Source organism: Acanthaster planci, linkage group LG21 (genome assembly GCF_054643075.1).
Source record: "Acanthaster planci isolate LZ-2023a linkage group LG21, COTS_SCS, whole genome shotgun sequence".
Lineage (NCBI taxonomy): Eukaryota > Metazoa > Echinodermata > Asteroidea > Valvatida > Acanthasteridae > Acanthaster > Acanthaster planci.
The window spans coordinates 9,623,827-9,643,820 of NC_141797.1; the positions used below are offsets into that span (position 1 = coordinate 9,623,827).

General features: G+C 41.5%; 1 protein-coding gene across 3 annotated transcripts in view; it reads right to left on the reverse strand.

Moving 5' to 3' along the window:
* Positions 1-19,968, reverse strand: part of LOC110981115 (dihydropyrimidinase-like) — a 46,705-nt gene extending 26,737 nt beyond the window's left edge. Inside the window, exons 1-2 of one of the 3 annotated variants that reach the window (XM_022238358.2) lie at positions 18,889-19,968; positions 6,800-6,835 (exon numbers count right to left, since the gene is read on the reverse strand). In XM_022238358.2, the coding sequence (XP_022094050.1) occupies positions 6,800-6,835; positions 18,889-19,605 (753 nt within the window). In that variant the 5' untranslated portion in view covers positions 19,606-19,968. The remainder of the gene's footprint in view (positions 1-6,799; positions 6,836-18,888) is intronic. The other 2 variants (XM_022238359.2, XM_022238360.2) reach the window with 2 other exon arrangements.
* Positions 19,969-19,994: the final 26 nt, after the last annotated feature.

Consider the following 19,994-nt stretch of genomic DNA (forward strand, 5'->3'; position numbering starts at 1 on the left):
TCCAAATAACAGCATCAGCTTGAAGTTTGCCCTGGGATAAAAATTACATGCATGTAAATGTCACATGAACCACACAATCAGCGTGACCATAAAATATTTGGACATGGGCTGTGGACACCATAACTAGGGACTGCCTGCTCCATTACTCAGTGGGCAGCTGGCCCCCAATTGGCACATATCATAAGCATTAACTTATCTACAGTTCTTGTGATGTGCTCCCCCCCCCCAAAAAAAAACTAGTACCCCCCCCAGGCTACTGGTACGTGCACCATGACTACTGACAGGCGGCCCAAAGCCGGAGACAGGGCTGCAGCTGCTTAGCACATCACGTAGAACTCCGACATATTTGCTGAGTTTACATTTACATTGATAATTTCCTCTAGGCATTTGACACCGACCAACAACTTCCGCATGAATCCTGTCCTTTTTGAGGTTTCTACTAACCTGCCATCAACTGGCACAAATGATAGGTCCTTCTGTTCAAGTTTACTGCCTCATAGAAAATCACAAATTGGTAGTTTTTAAACCACTATGACCCTCATTCTGTGGGTCAGTACACTCACCTTTGGTACATTCCTAAATTTAGAGGGTGTCGTCATGGTTCTTTCCTGTCTGTGCTACCTTTGCATTTATAATGTCCCAGATAGTACACAAAGATGGCCGTCCGGCAGAAAGAAGAAACCAAATCTCTCCAAACCTATTAATGTGAATGATCCCGGCGCAGGATTGACCGGAGCGGTGTACTGGGAAATTGATCACTACATGTACCAGGAGTGGGGAAGATCTGTCATTTACACGAATCCAGTGTTGACACAGCACATGAGGTTGTTCAGGTGTGTCCAGCGCAGCACATGTTACATAGACTGTACAGAATCAACGGTACCCTGTCCCAAACAGCGTGGTGACAAATCCAGATGAGCCGCCTCTACACCTCCTTGCCCTTTGACCTGTGCACCAAGACCCAGCTTCCCCTTAGTTGGTTGTCCCTTGCAGGTCAGAGGTGTAAACAAGACCTTGTACTTGCCAGAGGAATTACCAGACAGCCAAGAGAACTAAGCCTCGTTATTGTAGCTACATCAGTCAGGCTGGCAGTACAGTGGTATATCCCCACACAGACACCATACCACTGCACACATACAAAACTGCACATTTGGCGCTCTTGGCTAAGTGAACCACCCACTTTGCATGATAATGGCATGATAAGCAGGGCCACAACAGTGGAGGGCCCCTGAACATGGACAGCAATATACCGCAGAGTGCTTGCTATCATGGCATGGGCACTTGGCTCTCACCACTATGCAAAAGGGGAGTTAACAGGAATGCATAAGGAAATGAGTGAAATAATGCGTGATTCTAATAATGTCTGCTGAACCAAAAGCCTCAAACAAGGCCTCTCCACACTGCTATATGTACATGGAGGGGGGGAATATCATGTCCACGTCTGTGCATTTTACATGTGCATCTAGCTCCTCATCAAATTATGCCATTCTATCACACGACAATGCACACAATAGTGATTCAAATGTGTCCCACATTAAATTGGATAACCATAATCTTAATTACTGCATCAGTGATAAGATTACACCATTTGATACAAATCCTGGTTTATCTGTCATTGCCTGGGGGTAGGAACGTAGAGCTTCAAAAGACAGTGTTCTAAAAAAGAAGTATCAATTTTTTTCAAATTAACCAGCATGAAACTCATGAAACCATAATGTGACAGCATCAATTTCAACATGTTAATTATTCTATAGTCTAAGATCTGAAAAGGTTAACCTGAACATCACTCAATTCCCGCAGATCTTTCACTTGATACCGTCAAATGATGGTGTAATCATTGCACTTAGCTTAAGGATGTGGTTTATGGAAATCATGATAAAAAACAAAAAGCACAAAATCCTATATGAACTTGTAACTCAACCCAAAGAATTATGGCATTTTTATGGATGTGCAGTGCCCAGTGCACCTGTTACTGGGTAACTACAGACAACATACGGTGTGTATTGAAATGCAGATGTCATGGGGACCAAATATGTTGTTAGGACAAATTTTTGTCCCCACAACCCGGTCCCAACATTTCTGACAAAAGAAATTGTCCCCTCGACGTGGTGAAGGCCTATCCGTGTACACTGCACGCTTAGCATGTGTAGTCTCAATACAAAAAGAAACTTTCATCTCAATGGGCACAAGATTGTACGCAGCACCTGTACAAGGACACCGCATGCATGACAGAAACCATGGAGTACACAAACGTGTTTCCTTGCTCTGTGATGTACGCACATGTCTGCTCAATGTCTCTCGGCTTGTGAGGGATATCTGGGCACAAACGTCCATAAATAAGTCCAAAATGAAAAAAGAAGAAGAAATGTTTAAGGATAATACAAGGCGTAGCAGATAAAAGTCTTTGCATTTTAAAACCCTTCCTCGTTAATCTCGCCCTTTGCTATCTTTCAGCTTCATCACAAGAGCATCAGGCAGAGATACTCACAGTCACCAAGGTAACGGTCTCCCAAAAAGTGTCAGCTCTGGAGTCAGACATGTAAAATTCACAGCTCACAATTTGTGCAGCCTTCACTTGTTTCCAGACGCTGACCTTCGGGAGCTAATCAGGTGGACAGGCTTTTGATGGGAATCTGATACAGGGAGGTCTTAAGGAGGCCTAAATGAACAGAGCAAGCGTCTAACATTGTCAGTAGGTGCGTGGAGGTAGAAACTGGTGAGACTAATTGTAATTCTGCATCTAATCCCATCAAGGTGCACAGTACACTAGCCAGCACCTGCTGGTGATCTTGTCCACACAAACCTCAAATTTGTGATCCACATTTTCAATGCATCCCTTATCTTACTTTCCCCAAAGCAAAATGGGCTTGAAGAAAGAGATTCTGATTGTTTTCCACAGCTTTTTTTCAAACCTTCAGTCCCATGTCATTTTGCACTTGAACATGATGCAAAAGCTCAGCCATTACTTCCAATACCAAAGAAATTTATACCAATAAAAAGAGAGTACATGTATCACGTGCCATGACTGTAACATCTAGCTAGTCTAAGAGCCATTTTGTGTCCAGAAAGAACGAGTATTAAAATGTAAATCCTCATGAGTTTCCCTCTGTAAACTACCAAAAAGCAACTGAATGAAACATGCATAACTTTTCTTGGACTATTTGCACAGGTTGGGAGATATCCAGCGAGTGGGCATTAGGAGTGGGAGAAATCTCCTTTAGCTGTGACAGTCACTGACAGTAAAAAATTCCTTCCACTTGATTTGCTCAGTACACAGACACATATATGGGAAATTTGACTGGTTTTGTCTGACAGGACAACTGTGTCAAGAATGCAGGTTGCTTTAAAACCACTGGATGGAGGAAACCCCTTTGAAATGACACACCTCACACTTTTGGAGGAAAACATGAAAGCCCCCCCCCCAAAAAAAAAATTGTAAGCCTTTTCATTCCATGCAAGCTAAGTGCAAAATATATGTACACAATCGACTTTGCACAAAATGGGACATGTAGGTCACAACATTTCCTGTTTTTTTCTCCCATGGTGCTGCCGCAAACTTTGGCATTTCAGATATGAGCTGTTTTGCCATATCACTGTGATAACATTGTTCCAGGCCATGAATCCGAATATCCCAGACTAAATAACAACAACCTTTATGGTGATGACGAATGTCACGTTTGCTGAACACAGGTACAGTAGGTAGTTATAAAGGCTACTTTCAGGCTACCCTCCGGTCAGAAATTTAATAAGGTTGATACATGTAGGGCCTTTGTATGCATTTTGGGTTGAATGTTCAACACTCCAAACCAAGGCTGGTCTCCTAAAAATTGTGCTTTATTGTTTTTAAGCAAAGTTTTCATGATTTCAATCACTATCAGATCTGGGCGGAGCATGTACAGCTGGTACATGTATAGTACACATACTTCCCCTCTTTCCTTTTCTAAGGGGGACGTCTATAGTCCCTTCCTCTTTCATCGGCTCTCAACTCTTTATTAAATTAAACTAAAGGGCCAACATTTTCTACTAGTGCTGGTGTGTTTGGGTGCCGCCTCCATCTGGAGCATGCCCCTGTATTTTGATGATTGCTCCTGTCACTTTTATCATGATCCAAAATCCTAAGCTGCGTCTCCAAATCCTCTTGAGACAGTGCACCGGCCAGAGCTGGTTAAAGAGCTTTTCCAGGCACTAGTAATGGACTTTATTTTTATCAAAGCTTATCCAATTTGCAACGTGCTGTTCCTTAAAGCCAAGTTCTGCATGCCCGCAGGGGATACATCTCTAACTAGGTGCCAAAAGCTGGAAGTTAACTTGAAATCCTCCCCTCCTCCACGGCCCTCATACAAATATCCTGAACTTACGGTAGCTTTTTGGAAGCAGTGTACTGGTACCATCCATGCCCCAAGAAAGTCAAACAGTAACATCCAGCTGCTCTTCTCTAAAAATAAACCGGTAAAGAAACTGTACACTTCCTACAACCATGCAAACCTGAAAAATGCAGACCTGTGCCAAAAAGTATTTATCATCCAATATGGAAGACTGTCTAAAATGGGCTTCCATTTAGGGCCACTGCAAGACAATCACTGCTGTACGACCAGCACTTCAAATTTGTAAATGGTCAAATCTTCGTGGAACTGCCTTAGCAACAGTTGTTGGGACAAGTGGCCACTGTGGAGCCTACAAGTGGTCATTGAGAGTTGCCAATTTTAGGTAGGGTTGCTCTCCATGGGAATGTGGAGGTTGAGTTGGGATGGAGGCTGATGAAGGACACTTCACATTATAAGGTGCAGCAGTTTGCAATGAATATCTGAGCGGGCCGCTGAGCCATGGTTCATATTTTAATTGAGCAGTAATTAATTGCATTGTTCTTCCAAATCCATCAATCTAGAAGTGTAAAAAGCTGCACATAAAGCTGTACATACAGGTATGTCCCACCTGCTTTCAACTGTGTATTCAATCATTAGATACATGCACTATACACATTATGAAAGCGCAGGGGTATAAGCTAATAACTCTGCCAGATCAGGGAGGTTTTAATTTGTCCTCATGACAAAGAAAAGGAGCGGGGCCACATGGCCATAATAAATCTGGCTTTGCTGTTTCATTTTGCTTGGAACATAACTTGGCATCCATGTAGGAACACCAAGTGGGAGTACTCTGCCTTCATTTTCATCTTTATCCGAAGGTTTTACTACAATGGTTACCAATACTTCTGATTTCCGATCTCACGCAAGTTGGTCCTTGAGTAAGGGCATTCCGCTGTGCCTAGTTACTTTTCAGGTGAAAAGGGATCGCAGTTCTCAGCAACCATTCTTTAAAAATGTGAGGTTTCAAAAGAACAGTATGTCCCATTGAAACTGATGTCAAAATGACCTCACCTAAGAGAATCAAAAACACGGCAACAGGGCAAAGAACGTACCAGTAAGACAGAGCAAAGAGTAAAAACCTGTCCAAACAGTTATTGAAACTCTTTAAAATCTGTTGTCCTTTCCGTCCTGTAACCAGACTAAATTTAATGGCAGATCATTTATAAGACATCACCACAAAACGAAACAAACTGGAGGAGTTAAGACCACATAAAACCATACACGGCTCAGGAATACAGACCTCTTAACGAATGTAATTCAAAACACAGAGGACATTCAAAACAGACCATCATCCAGAATCTGCAAGAGGAATAAGAGATACATGTACCTTGCCGCAGTATAAAATTTTAACCGAGCTCACAAACGTGTGCTTCTTAAAAGGGAGGGCTGGTAGAAAAGCAGGTGGTTTATTTTCTAAACCATTTTTGAAAAACCCCTGTACATGTACTTTGCTATTGCATGTACACACAAAACTGCAGTTTGTAAAGCATTAATTTTTTTGGGGGGGGGGATGTATCATAGAGAGTTAAATCTGAACTTCCAGAACGGAGGACATCTTGTACGGAACATGTCAAGTACTCAAAAGTTTCATTTCACTTTCTCAAAGTTAAATTCTTCCGAGTCAATCTGATGGTTCGCAGTCCCTGAAACAATACACAGACACAGGTTACAACATTTGAACCCTTAGGAAGGAACTTAATTGGGTGTCCGGTAATGAACAAATGACATCCTTCTCACTTGTTGCATGATGTTCCAACTGCCATCAGAAGCAAACAAAGGTAATGCAATCATGTACGCACCGAAGTCCGTTAGCCAATTTGAAGAAAAACAGAATTCTGGCAATTACCGGTACAAAAAAAAATCCTGTACTTTCTTTCACACTGAGCGCAGCATAAGGATGGAACATGTCTGGAGACAGACACACTGTACTGTGAATGTACGCAGTCAAAAGAAATGAATGTACACTTGTACAGAGGTGACATGGTATAACACACAACACGATGAACGTCAGCAGACACAATTAATGGTGCAGTTTAGTTCCTTCAATGTAAAAAGTAACCGTAAACAAAATACGTACAGCAAATTTGCAAATCATATTTGCCTTTATTGCCTACAGAATTAAAACATTTTCAACCAGCACATTAAAAAAAAAATACTGCAAATACATAAAATCCAGAGCATGTCAAAGAATACTTTGTGGTAATGTATCAACTTTCTCATATGTACAGTACACGGAACGCAGCACATGGTGTGACCAAAGTAAATGCTCCCAATTTCATGATTTTTAAAATGGCAATCACAGGTGCATCATATAACAGAACAGCTGCAGGCCGAGCTATTTTTTTTAGGGCAATGTACATGAATGCGAGAATGGCTTGCAGCAACACGTATATGCAGCCGCCACATGGCACACGGCTGGACTGCCGGGGACTTACCGCCGCCATTTCTGAATCCATATCACAAAGTGACTCCTTCAAGAGAACAGACAATGACAGAAGTTTAGAAAGGCATTCTGGGATACCCCGAGTCCAGGGGAACCCTGGGAAAGGACCGTGTCACACCCACGTGTAATCAGTCATGATGAATAATTCGATGTCTGTGTGGGCTGCACCGTCTCAGGGCGACCCGTCCTGAAAATGATGCCCTCTCGAAATTTGCACTGATGTGATGTGCAATGTTCAGGCCATAAACGGATGTGAGCATGTGTCACATGCAACATCACAGTCATACATGTAACTCCTTCAGATTTCCCGAGAGGAATCTGTAATTATGAAAGTCGCAGTATGCATGTCGTGTACATGTACATCACCTGTTGTACATGTACTGCTCTACACTGTGAGGTACCACTGCATATTGGCTTCATAAACAGATGGTGACAAAGACAATGCCAAATATACCAGCACTCCTTACACAGCGAGCCTTAATTGGCTGAATTACTGAAGCACTGCTGAACAACCTGCTATTGAGAGCGAACAAACGGGGCAAACAGGGCTGAACACAAACATCAAATCAAAAGAGAAATTTGTCCAGCACATAAAAGGGTACAGAAGACACCCGTCCAAAATAAAGACAGGCACATGAACTTCACATTTACATCGGAGCACTACATACACGTACATATAAATAGTGAGATAAGACTTGTGTGATTTGCAATACATGTATCTCTTGGATTCCACAGAGCGAATATGTATCTACATGTAGTCTACTTAATACAAAGCAACCCAGCTAAGCTGCCAAATTTTATTTTGCCCCCCTCCCAGGATGATTTTTAAAAAATGTCTTCTTTTCCATCCCTTCAAGTTACAATTATAATGAATTAGGGAATCTTGAAGTATGGGTACCATAGGTGTATATCTAAACATGGCTGACGCTAAACAAGCAATTCATGACTCATGCACCGCCTGCCTGTGTCGATGCTTGAGTTACTTATGGCAGGATGGGTCTGACATGAAACACCTGACACACGCAGGAGCAGGCACGATGGCTCTTGTACGGGTAGGAGCCAAGCTAGCACCACAGTACCCCTTGGATGGCATCACCTGATGAGTCACACCACATCCTTGAGCCAAGGAGAGGCTGAGGAGAGTGCAGTCATGAATATTCACATATATACATGAAACGGATAATCATGAATATGCAGTCTGTGCAACAGGCTCTGAATAATGGAAATACATGTACGTTGATGAACTCGCTGATGAATTTTGGGAGAACGGGGACATCTCCAGAGGGTTCTGTTGAAGTAGTCTGTCAGTCAGCGAGCTGTTTCTGCAGACCGCATGTATGCACCAGAAGTTACAGTAGCTGGTCTTTTTGCTTTATGAGAAAATTACTATTCGTCAACCACCACATACATATGCATGGCGTGAGATACCGTGAACAAATAGCTAGTGTATACCAAATTAAATTGTGACTCAGCTACATGTAATTCCACAACAAACAAAAGCTACAAGTGCAATGAAGGTGATATGCTATGTACATGTAGCAAACAGGTGAACAGCATGAAAATATCAACAAACACTGAAGGGACATGTAAGAGATACACGAGGCGATGAACAACAACGCAACATATGTACATGTAACTGAAAATGATAACAAAAAGTATCTTCAGGCAAACTTGAATTTAAAATTCTCATTGGTCGATCCATGGCCACAAGTAGTGTAAGATATAACCATATTGCACAATTCATTTCAAACCCTGCGTAATGCGCTGTTCTAACTCGACGCATTACACTAAAAATGCACAACTGGAAAATTCACTTAAAATTCAACAGCGGCGAGTTTGTGTGCACAGGCCCTGATAATATTTTTACAGTGCATCAAGTTAACTTGAAGAATAATTCATTATCACACTTGCATTCATGGAACATGGAATAATGTAGCACGTCTGTGTTCCACATACTGGTACCAAGAGGCCGTAGTACATGTACGTCTGTGTCCCGTATACCGGTACCACAAGGCCGTAGTACGTCTGTGTCCCGTATACCGGTACCACAAGGCCGTAGTACGTCTGTGTCCCGTATACTGGTACCACAAGGCCGTAATACGTCTGTGTGCCATATACTGGTACCACAAGGCCGTATTACGTCTGTGTGCCGTATACTACGAGGTCTTTGGTTTTCCTTACATAGACGCACTACATTATTCTATGTTCCACTCGCAGTTGTGTGATAACTGAAATAATACAACCTTTTTTTAACACAAAAAAACTCCACATTTTGCACTGCAAAATGATATACTTTAGTAGGCCTACATGTACATTTGAGGTTTATACCAATCACCCTCGTCATTAACTACCTGTACGTGCATGTACATTACATTCATGTGAGTTTCACTATATAACTCTAAATTTCTCATTTAATATCAGAAGTTGTAACCAGGTACATGTATTCCAAATGTGAGGATGACTGACTGCAGCCTGTATTATGATGTCTGATCTGCATTACACATGGGTGCACATACGCACTGTAGAATGTAGTCTGGAAAGGTCACTGACTTTGAATCTGGGTCATGTGACTGATGAGGCCTGAAGTGTGCTTCCTAGGTTCACACTTACATGTAGGTATGGCATGGTTTAACTTGTACATCTACAGGAGGTACAGGTGCCATACACAGATTGTTTGTAAATCATGTTCGCTGTCTTCTGCCATGTCTGGGTGTTAATGCTGATGTCAGCTACATGTTTGCTAAGACTTTTGATACATACATGTACGTTTCCATATCTGCAGTGCATAATTTACAATATTTTACCACATATACCGTAAATGTACATGAACATGTAGTTGATAACTTTTACAAATTTATTGCTTGTTAGATAATATTCCACTGAGACCTCTCTAATGACATACACAAGATGCACAGTGCAAGGTATGGAAATTGGCTGGTTTGAGGGAAAGTTGTACTCCTATGTTCTTCTCAAATGTCTGGCTGTAGAACATTCTGTGACCCCGACCACATGCTGGACAAAGTGATGAATCATCCAATCCATAAATCCATGTGAGCGTTCCTCGCATTCTCCCCTGCGGGCATACTTGGTCCATGTGAAATTACGCCTGAATGTTCTTGAATGATTTGGCGGGCCCTCTGCCGAGCTGAGTGTGCCGCCACACTCTAGGGCTGCTTGCGAGGTTTTGAGATGTTCTAATTAGCCTAGATGTGAGTACAGATCTCAGACACCTATCATATGCATGAGCAGGTTTGATCCAGCCCTTGCAGACTGGGCGTCAACCTACATGTTTGCCTTAATATTTCCAAGTTGCTAATTGGTGTGGCACTGTGAAACAAAACTGTATTGCAGACATCCAAAAACTGTCCAAACTAGCCAAGACACCATTCTGATTGAAACACCTTGTATGAGACTCACAGAGAACACAAAAAGCTACAAGTTTTGCCAAGAAAAATGGTCGCCTGAGGTAACAACATCCACAAGCGACAAGTTTGTGTACCCAACGCAACTCTGCTGCAAATACATGTACATTTAGTCATGTACAACCTCTGATCTTTAAAATAGTCAATTTAATAAGAATAAGATCACTGGTTTGAAAAAGAAGGCAATGACCAATGATTGGTTGAAAGCTGTCCACACACTTTATCATGACAGCAAGATGACTGCTGATTGGTCAAAGTTTGAACTCAAAATGCAAATTCCTTGCATAATTAATCACTGAATTATAATATTAAAGAATAATATCAAAATATGTAGATGTACTGTATCGTACACTGTAAGTCTTTTATTTCTGCAGTCTGTTCATTTCAAGAGCATTAAAAAAGTCCTTAATTATGATATGAAGTTACCAAGACAAAAGCCCTTCAATGTGTGCTAAACTTAGATGTTTGTAAAACTCTTTCTGAAGACGGACATTTCTGACTTCTTCATTTCAGGGGATGGTGCTTGCAGTTGCCATTTTTCATCAGCTTTTTGTCTTATCTAGTATAAGTCTTATCTAGTATAAGTCTTATCTAGCATAAGTCTTATCTAGTATAAGTCTTATCTAGTATAAGTCTTATCTACATGTACATGTAGTATAAGTCTTATCTAGCACAAGTCTTATCTAGTATAAGTCTTATCTAGTATAAGTCTTATCTAGCACAAGTCTTATCTAGTATAAGTCTTATCTAGTATAAGTCTTATCTAGTACATGTATAAGTCTTATCTAGTATAAGTCTTATCTAGCATAAGTCTTATCTAGTGCCTGTATGTATATGGAGATACTGAAGGTCATGACTGTCAAATACAGTCGAACCTCATTAATAAGACCAAAATACAAGACTCTGTTTATAACAAGGAAATGTTTACTATGTAGGTCCCAATCCTTTGTTTTTCATTGTTTCTGTTTCCTGATAATAGTTTACAAGGTTCCTGTTATAACAAGGGAATTTGCCAAGTCCAAAGGACCTTCTATTAACGAGGTTCGACTGTACACATTTCTGAGCAAAATGATGGGCCATAAGCAAATACAGTTTATAAAAAAGTCCCTTCTTACAAATCCAAGCAGTCACCAAGACTACTGTGTACAGTACATTATTACTGGTACCGGCATGTCTGATGGCAATTGAGTGGACGTAATCCCTCAAAGAGAGAAGAACCTGAGGGCAAATACGGGTACCTGCTTGGATAATGAAATCCAATTAATTGATATGTATGGTACACAGTGGCTAAGGTACCTGTAAAGGCTCTTTATTAACACAGAATTATGTTCCTTCAAGCCTGTTTCTTCTTCCATTCTTGTTTTCCAAATTCATCCTCTGTAACTACCCCACAGTGTATGAATCTTGTGAAGCAGTTCTGTGACTCTTTACCGGTATATATGAGTCTTGTAAGGAAGTAGTTCTGTGAGATTATTCCCTTTGATAAAGCGGGAGGTACAAGTACCGTAGATTAGCATATTCAGGCAAGCAACTTGGACTTTGACCAAAAATGGGGAAATTCTGATCTTTACAAGACTTTGTACAGTGTACACGAAGACTGGCCCACTTATTCACTTCTCAAAAGGCATCAACTTTTTAAATAACATACAGCATTTGATGACAGAGGATATCAAATTTACTCATGAAGATAAATGGAACACACCTCTGTACACAGAAAACCAATCTATCATGTGTTTGAACTTCATCAGGCAAGGGTGGCCAGTGATACGGATGGCACGGTCAGGCATGGCACGAGTGTCAACTGCCAAGCAATGTGGTAACATTTCAGCCTTCATGTGCGCGGTTTCATGCAAAAAAAGGATTTTGGCTGAAAGGGAGTGGCTGACCCTCTTTTTGGATTTTCTGGTAAACATAACCGTGCAGTTCAAACTTAGTTACTCCCTTATTATGCAGTTATGTTTCTTTTTTCATTTCACTTATAAATAATGATATACCATTATATATAATATACAATATATCAATATTAATACTATTATATTTTAGTCACTGTTTAATTCCTTATATTTTTTCCTCTGAGATTCACAGCCTTGTAATCTGTTCCGAGCGAAACAAAAGAGGGCGTGTTTTTTAAGTACTCACCGCATAGGCGCACGTTTATAAATGATGCAATCAACGGCGCGTTCGGCGTGAAACACGCTGAGTACGCATAACAAATTTATTTCTTAATGTACAGTCTTTGCGTACACGCAGAACACGTGCAAGAACCTGCTTGGAAAAGTTATTACCATCTGTCTTTCTTGTACTTCAACTCAGGGCGGTTAGTAAAAAGAAGCTGGTCTTAGAAGCTAAACAAACATGGAGATAATGCATTTACGATGACAAGTTATTTTTCAGAGCCATGGATGTTGGGTATATTATATTTCACTCAATAATGTCTTTAAATGTCAAAACCCTGGAAAATTTCAAATGCGGAGGAACTGGGGGAACAGAATTATGAAATGTAAACATGGCTGCCATGAGTCAACGGCGAGGTATTTGCATCACCAGGTACAGTAAACATAATCATTATCATGGGGAGCATACACAAATGTGCATGGTGCTGCAAGAACGAAGGTACTTATAACCGAGTCAATGCGCAATAAAAGAATTCGTCTATAATCATTGGACAGGTTTTGCAGACAAGTGTGGGCCTACACATGTGCATTTCCTATGCACACTGGCCATATTGTGTGATTGGCTACAGTGAGTTGACTTTTTTTACATTAACAATTCTATAAGTACCTTAAAAGGACACAGTGAAGGGTACTTGGTGGAAATGTCAAGACAATCAGTAGTGTTGAAAGATTAAACTCTTGTCCTTTTGTTATTAAAAATGTGCTCACTTTTACAAGGTACATATGGGTAATTCCAGAAATTAGGGGACCAAAAGTAAGACACTTTTATGCCCCTGTACCATCTGACCTTTGTTACTTGACATGGAAATATCACCGGAATGGATTTCAAACTATGACTATTTGGTTGGCAGGTAATTTGCATTAATTCATCACTCTTGGAAATTAGACTTTTATGTATTTTGAACTTACAAAATCATACGTCAGATGTGACAGAGACACCCAAAAATAAAAAATGGACACCAAAAAAAAATAAAAAAAAATGGACCCCTAATTTCTGGAATGACCCATATGTACAGTACCGGTAGCCAAAATTTGTGTATGTAGTCGTGGGCTTTAATACATTTGTAAATTTACTACAAAATTTGCAGAAAAATATTTTCAACATGTAACTAAAACCAATCAGGAAATTGGAGTGAAAAAAAAGTGATGTAATACACCTCTAAGAATGATTTGTTACTGTAGATGAAAAGATTTGACTACAGTTTCATGAGAGATTGGAATTTGTTTTCAGGTACATGTATACATGAGTACTTGGCGAAATTTCACTATGCTTTATGTTTTGTTGAAAGCTTTTTATTTGTTTGTGTTCTTTGCCTAAAGTATGAAGCATAATTTGGCAAGTTCGATCTAGGACCACTAGTTAACTAGTAGTTGGTTTGTGACGTACATGTACATACCTAGCGCATGTGCAGTGAAGTTGAAGTGTGAATGACCCTAGCCACCTGTTGTCAGGTCATTAGGCCGATGGGGAGAAATTGTGCCCGCAGGAAGGGCAAAATAGCAAATATAAAAATGACAATGGTTGCCTACTAGCGACATACTGTTTTGCTGGCTTTTTTTCTTATAACTGGTCCTCTCTGCACTGTGCTGTTAAAAACGATTCATGGCAACCAATGATGCGACCAACCTCAATAGGCTGGTCGCAAATATTTAACTAGATTAGTCCAACCATCGTCGACTTGCGAGCATTCGATCAGAGTTACATGTTGTCAAACTATGGTTAACTATAGTCCTTGAGTGAACTTGCCCGTTGCTGTTGCTTTTTTTCTCTTCTTGCGAGGCAACCATGTGGCAAGTCTGTATTCACAGAGCACGGCCGGCGATCCAGATGCAACTGTCACCAGTTAAAGCAAATTAAGTATGCATAATTCAGTGGGTTGTGGCCCTGGTCATTTAAATTAAAGACAGGGTTCCTGTGTTGCTCCAATTAGGAACAACATCACTACACTCAGGGTTCTAGACTTCCTACCCAGTAAGTGCAGCCTGTGCTGCATGCAGTTTTATTCCTTTACCGGTATGCAAAGAGGTGACCAGCAGAGGTGACAACTGAAATCAATCAAGATTACACCAGATGACACATCAGGATGCAGGAATGTAATCATGAATCCACACTGATTGAGTGAGCTGGGGCAAGATATAATTAAACTATTTCAAGGCTATTTTACAGCATAGAGGATTCCTTTTTGACGTTTCATAAATCAGTTTTCATCTTATTATCTGATCTCATCTGCTGTCCCTCCAAAGAGTAGCCCCAAAAGATGTCTTCTTGGGTGTGAATGCTACTTGTGAAATGACTGGAAGGGTTCATGAAGTGGAAATTATGGCTTGAATGAAGTGTGTGACTTGGAGGAACATTTTGCTATACATCTACATACATTACAAGTGCTGTCAATGGCTGGAGTAGATCGTTACTTAAGAAATTCTGATCCTTCACCACATCACCTGGATGTTTAGCCATTCCATTTTGGAGGACTTCATTTTTCATCATACTTGAATAGTGAGCACAGGACAATTTGAACACATCAGAGCTTCCTGCTCCAAGAGACCTGCCAACCTTGCCGTACTCCTTCCTGAGGTCAGGCATTACCACGCAATACACGTAGATTAAAAGGTACTTAAAATCAGCCTTCTGTTCATTTAAAACTTTAATCTATTGTGTGGTAATTGTCTGACCTCAGGAAGGAGTGCGACATGTTGGCAGGTCTGGTCCAAGTTACTTGAGTTGAGATTGATGTACATGTAGGCTCCCTTGAAAATGAAGCCCTGCCACATTTGCTCCCACTTCTAAACAACCATTTCCCCCTCTTTCATTTGATCAGTCAATTTGAAAGGCCCAGACACCTTTGTATTCTCTCACATGCATGCAGGTGCATGTACCTGTGCATGTACAGTGTATGTACACGTACTCCGTACATGTACACCCCTAAAATGTCACAAGGTAAAGGGCTCAATGAACAATATGCCATATCTAATTCAACTTGGATCCGGCTATCAAAACTAGAAACGATCTCCCTGCATATGCTACTGTATACATGTAACAGGCGTTTTCTCTACTGAAAATGCCTCTGTCCTTCTCTGGTTGTATGACAGCAAAAAAAAAAAGGACCATTTCTCACAAATCGTCTCTAAAATTCAAATTTCCGGAGTATTTACTGGAGGATGGATGTATCTGTGGTGCTAGAGTGTATGTTGAAATGGGCTAGGTTTGATTGATGGCATTATTAAACTCAAACGCTGCTTCCAGATCACTTGGGTAATGTAGTGCCAGCTATTTCCATCTGGCGTGGTATTTCCCCACTGAACAATTTCAGACATTTACAAATAAACAAGCAGGAAATATGATAAATTGAGTAAATGGAAAATTCCTTCCAGTCAGTGACTGGATAACTACAATTATGTATTTGCTTTGACATCTGTCACCATGACAACAGGCAACCCAATGATGTGCAACTGTTTGCATTTTCTTTAAAATATTTTATTTTGAATGCTTGGCAATGTTTATTGGCAACAGAATATTTCATTTCTATGTTTTGCACGATGTCAATAAGCTAAATTCATTCATACTTAACATTTATGATTATATACCGGTAGGTATTAGTCACAACTCAGCGTATTGAGCAAGCACGATAATTTTGTTTTACAATTTTCACTGTATTAAAAGGTTAATCGTTGCACATACCTAAAAACTGAAGTCATAAGTTTAATGCACACAAGCATGCACAGGGTACATGTACTCGTTGGCTGCCTTAAAATCTGTGTGGGGCGGGTCACAGATCATCGATAGTTTTGTAACAGTTTTTAACCCTGCCATGTGACATAAATGTACCTGTGACATTTTGGTGAGTAGTATGACATGGAAGTAACACTGAAATGGATTCCCAACTATATTCATCTGTTTGGCACAGAATTTACTTTATCCATTTTGGGGAAATTGCTAAAGTTCCTCTAAAGTTACAAAACGACATGTCAAGTGTGACAGGGGCGCGAAAGAAACTGGACCTCAAGTTTCAATATGTAGAAAGGTGAAGGTGGCACGTGTAGGTACGTGCAGTCTACCCAGGAACTTTGTGGCACTGTTTCGTCAACTAATTACACATGCAATGATACAAAGTACATGTACAAACCAAGGAGGGACTCCATGCATGGGCACAATGGTTTGCACATGCCAACTATGCACTCTCGTTTCCAATAAAGGCTAATGAACCTACATGTAAATACTTTTAGGTGAAGGAAAATGGGGGTCCTATCAGAAATGCTACTACGAGTAAAATGTGCATCTGTGTTCTTCTGAGAGTGGACGTAAGCCAAGGTCCTACTCAGCCTAAGGACATATCGCGAGATGTGTCTTAGGCCGAGTAGGACCTTACGTCCACTCTGAAATATAACACACGTACACGAACCAAGGAAGGACTCCATGCACGGGTGCAATGGCTTGCACATACCGACTATGCGCTCTCGTTTCAACCAAAGGGAAACAAACCTAAATATTTTTAGATGAAGGAAAACGGGGTCCAATCAGAAATACCACTGCTACATGTAGTAAGATACATGTATCTGTGTTCTGCAGTAGCAGAGTAGAGTTTGAATTGATGTCATGATCAAGCTCTGGTACACAGTCCATGATGTCCAAATAAACAGTTTAGGGGGGTATAAAGTGCTTGAAACCAACCCCCACCCACGCACATATTGCTGTATGAGTTCTTTTTACTTCAAAGGGCAAAGTTATAGTTGCCATGCAGTAGAATGTTATCTGGATGTTTACGATACAGAAAATGAGGTTTACAGGTACCGGACATGTATAAGAGCATGTAAATTTGTATCTTTTCCCACAAAACTCTGTACAGGGTACATGTACGTGTACCGGCACCAGCCTACGTTGGGGATACATGTACATGAGATATCGCAATCAAGTCAAAAGGCTAGGTCCCTATCAACTGATTCAGTGATTAGAAAAGTGGAGTTAAATCCTTTCAATATAAACCTCAAGCAATAACGTGCAAGCTTTTTGGCTCTTTCACATTCTGCTTTATTATTTTTTTTTTCTTTTGTCATGCATGCGGCCTTGTGGAGAAATATCTTCACCTGCAGAGCCTGAGGGATTTTTATGTCTGGAATTAATTCAGCGCTGATGCAAGCAGCCACTATGAGCCCGACCCAGTGGCCTTAAGGTCAAGTGCTCTGAAAAGGGATATGCAGGCTTGAAAGCTTGCAGTATTTAATGTTTTAATTCAATTTACATGTACCGCTACATGTACACGTTAAGCCTTCTCTCATTTCTTTGGACTTTATTTTTGTTTACTTTTTAAAGATTTATTTTGAATTTGTTCTTACTCTAAGATCACATTTCTGTACACGTACCATACATACCTTTCACACATATTCCGTGTACAAAAAAGTCATGTGTACATGTGTACACATGTATGTCTCCACACGGCAAATACCACTATACTGAAGATTCAAATAAGCACATTAGAATACAAAGTCTACAAAATCATAATCATCTTTGAAATACTTTACAATGGTCTTTAAGTGTTGCCATGGTACAGGGCAGGAACTTCACGGAGGTATCGGACGCAACTGCCTTGATGCTCCTGGTCTTTGCCTCAATGCCCATTCAAATGTTTCCAAAGACAAGTTGCTTTTCTAATACAAGAGCCCTTTGCAAATGAGAAATTGCCTTGCCCCTTCACCAACGAAATTCCTGCCCTGCATGTGTATGTACGCCATACAGGTACATGTACATGTACACCCCGTAGGTTGCCTCTGTACTTGTACAATGAATGCACAAGTATTGAAGGAAAGACTGAAGCTGGTGGTGTTTGAGCAACCTATGCCAAACGTTGTGAAGTTTGTAAGGGCAAGGAACGGAAGGGAGCCCTACATGTGTAGCATCCCATAACTTCACTGTATTCACTTCGCTGTCATTTGCCCATAGATAACACTGTTCATCTGAAGACTTCAACTAGTGAAGCAAAGGTCAGTCCCTTCGCTGCGCACACAGCAGTATAAAATCGTACCACACCAACCAATCCAAAACAAATTGCTTTTTTTTTTAAGAGCAAGGAAGACAGAATGAAGCTACAGTTCAGTACAGGATGAAGGGAGGTGATCTTAAAAGAAAGAAAAATTACTTCTGCCAAAGGTGATGAGAAGTACACGTACAAGTGCATCACACAAATCAAAATTGGGAAGTTGTGACAACTTGAAGAAAATGAAAGAATGACACAAACACGAAATAAAAGGAATTGGTGGGAAAAGTGCAAAAGGAAAGAAAAAGACAGCAGATTTCTGCACGTGACACACATCGCCACTTCCTGGAAAGACTTAGGGAAGAGAGCGCTACCAAAACAAAAATTTGTCAAACTTTTACAGAATACACGTGTCTCGTGCCTGACACACACCAAACACAAGAACTTGCAACCAAACTTGAAGAGGCAGGCCAGTGATGGAAAAGCATGTGGGACATCAACAACGAGATACATTACCGCATCTTCGTCAACTGGCACCATGCTCATGGTCATGTCCCTGGGGATGGTACCCCCGTCGGTGCTCTCGGGCCCCCCACCGCACGACTTGCTCTGGGTGGGCGTGTTCCTCACCCGGGGCGTCCTCTCGAAGATGGGCGAGGGGTCTCGCTTGTGGTCCTTCCCCGCTTCCAGGTTGCCGCTGCCCTGCTCCACTATGTTGAAGACGGCATCGGGTGGGGTGTGCCTAGGAGAGTCGCTGACGTTGCTCGTTCTCGAGTCGCTCCGCTGGGCGCTGCCGACCTTCCGCTCCGAGTCAAATTGGAGCGAGTTGCCACCCCCATCCACTGTGTCGAACATGGAGCCCTTGACACGGCTGCGCCCATGCCGAGGCGAGGAGTAACCTGAGCCGTCCGACTCGGTGCCGGCGCCGGAATCCTGGCGCGGGCGGGGACGCCCCTCACCCCGCTCTGAGGGGAATTTGAAGCTGTCCTGGTTGGCCTCGACAGTGGTGAACATAGAGCCCATCGGCTTGCGGGGATTACGTGGCGAGTCCATGCCCTTGTCATCCTTCTTGGCAGATTGCGGGCGGGGCTTCTCCTCGGAGAACTGCAGCGAGTTGCCTCCGCCCGCGACGGTCTCAAACATGGAGCCCATCTTGCGGGGAGCATGGCGAGGGGAGTCACCCAGAGTTTGGAAGACCGCGCCAGCATGGTCAGAAGTCTGTCTTTCGGCCATTGCAATAAATTTGTTTTAACTATACTGTCCCTCAGTTCCACTCAACACAGTCTTAGAAATGTCTATGGACACTCACCGGCTGTATGTCTTTTTGTAGCTTTGTTGGGATTCTCTCACGACCCCAACAAAAATGACGGCAACTCCGGTTGTCCCAAGACCCAGCAAGCTATTGTTAGTTGCATTAGCATTCGGTAGATTAGGCAGCAGTTAGGTTGGAAGGAAAAATTTGGAAGGGGGGAGAAAAATGTTACACTTTTGAATGCAGTCCAAACTCGTTCACAGCAACTCTCACATGCAAATAGGTTTCATCAGAACCTTGCTCACAAGCTTGTTTGTGGAAGGTCAGGGTTGTGCAGCACTGGCTTGCCAAAATAAGACTACAAGCCAAA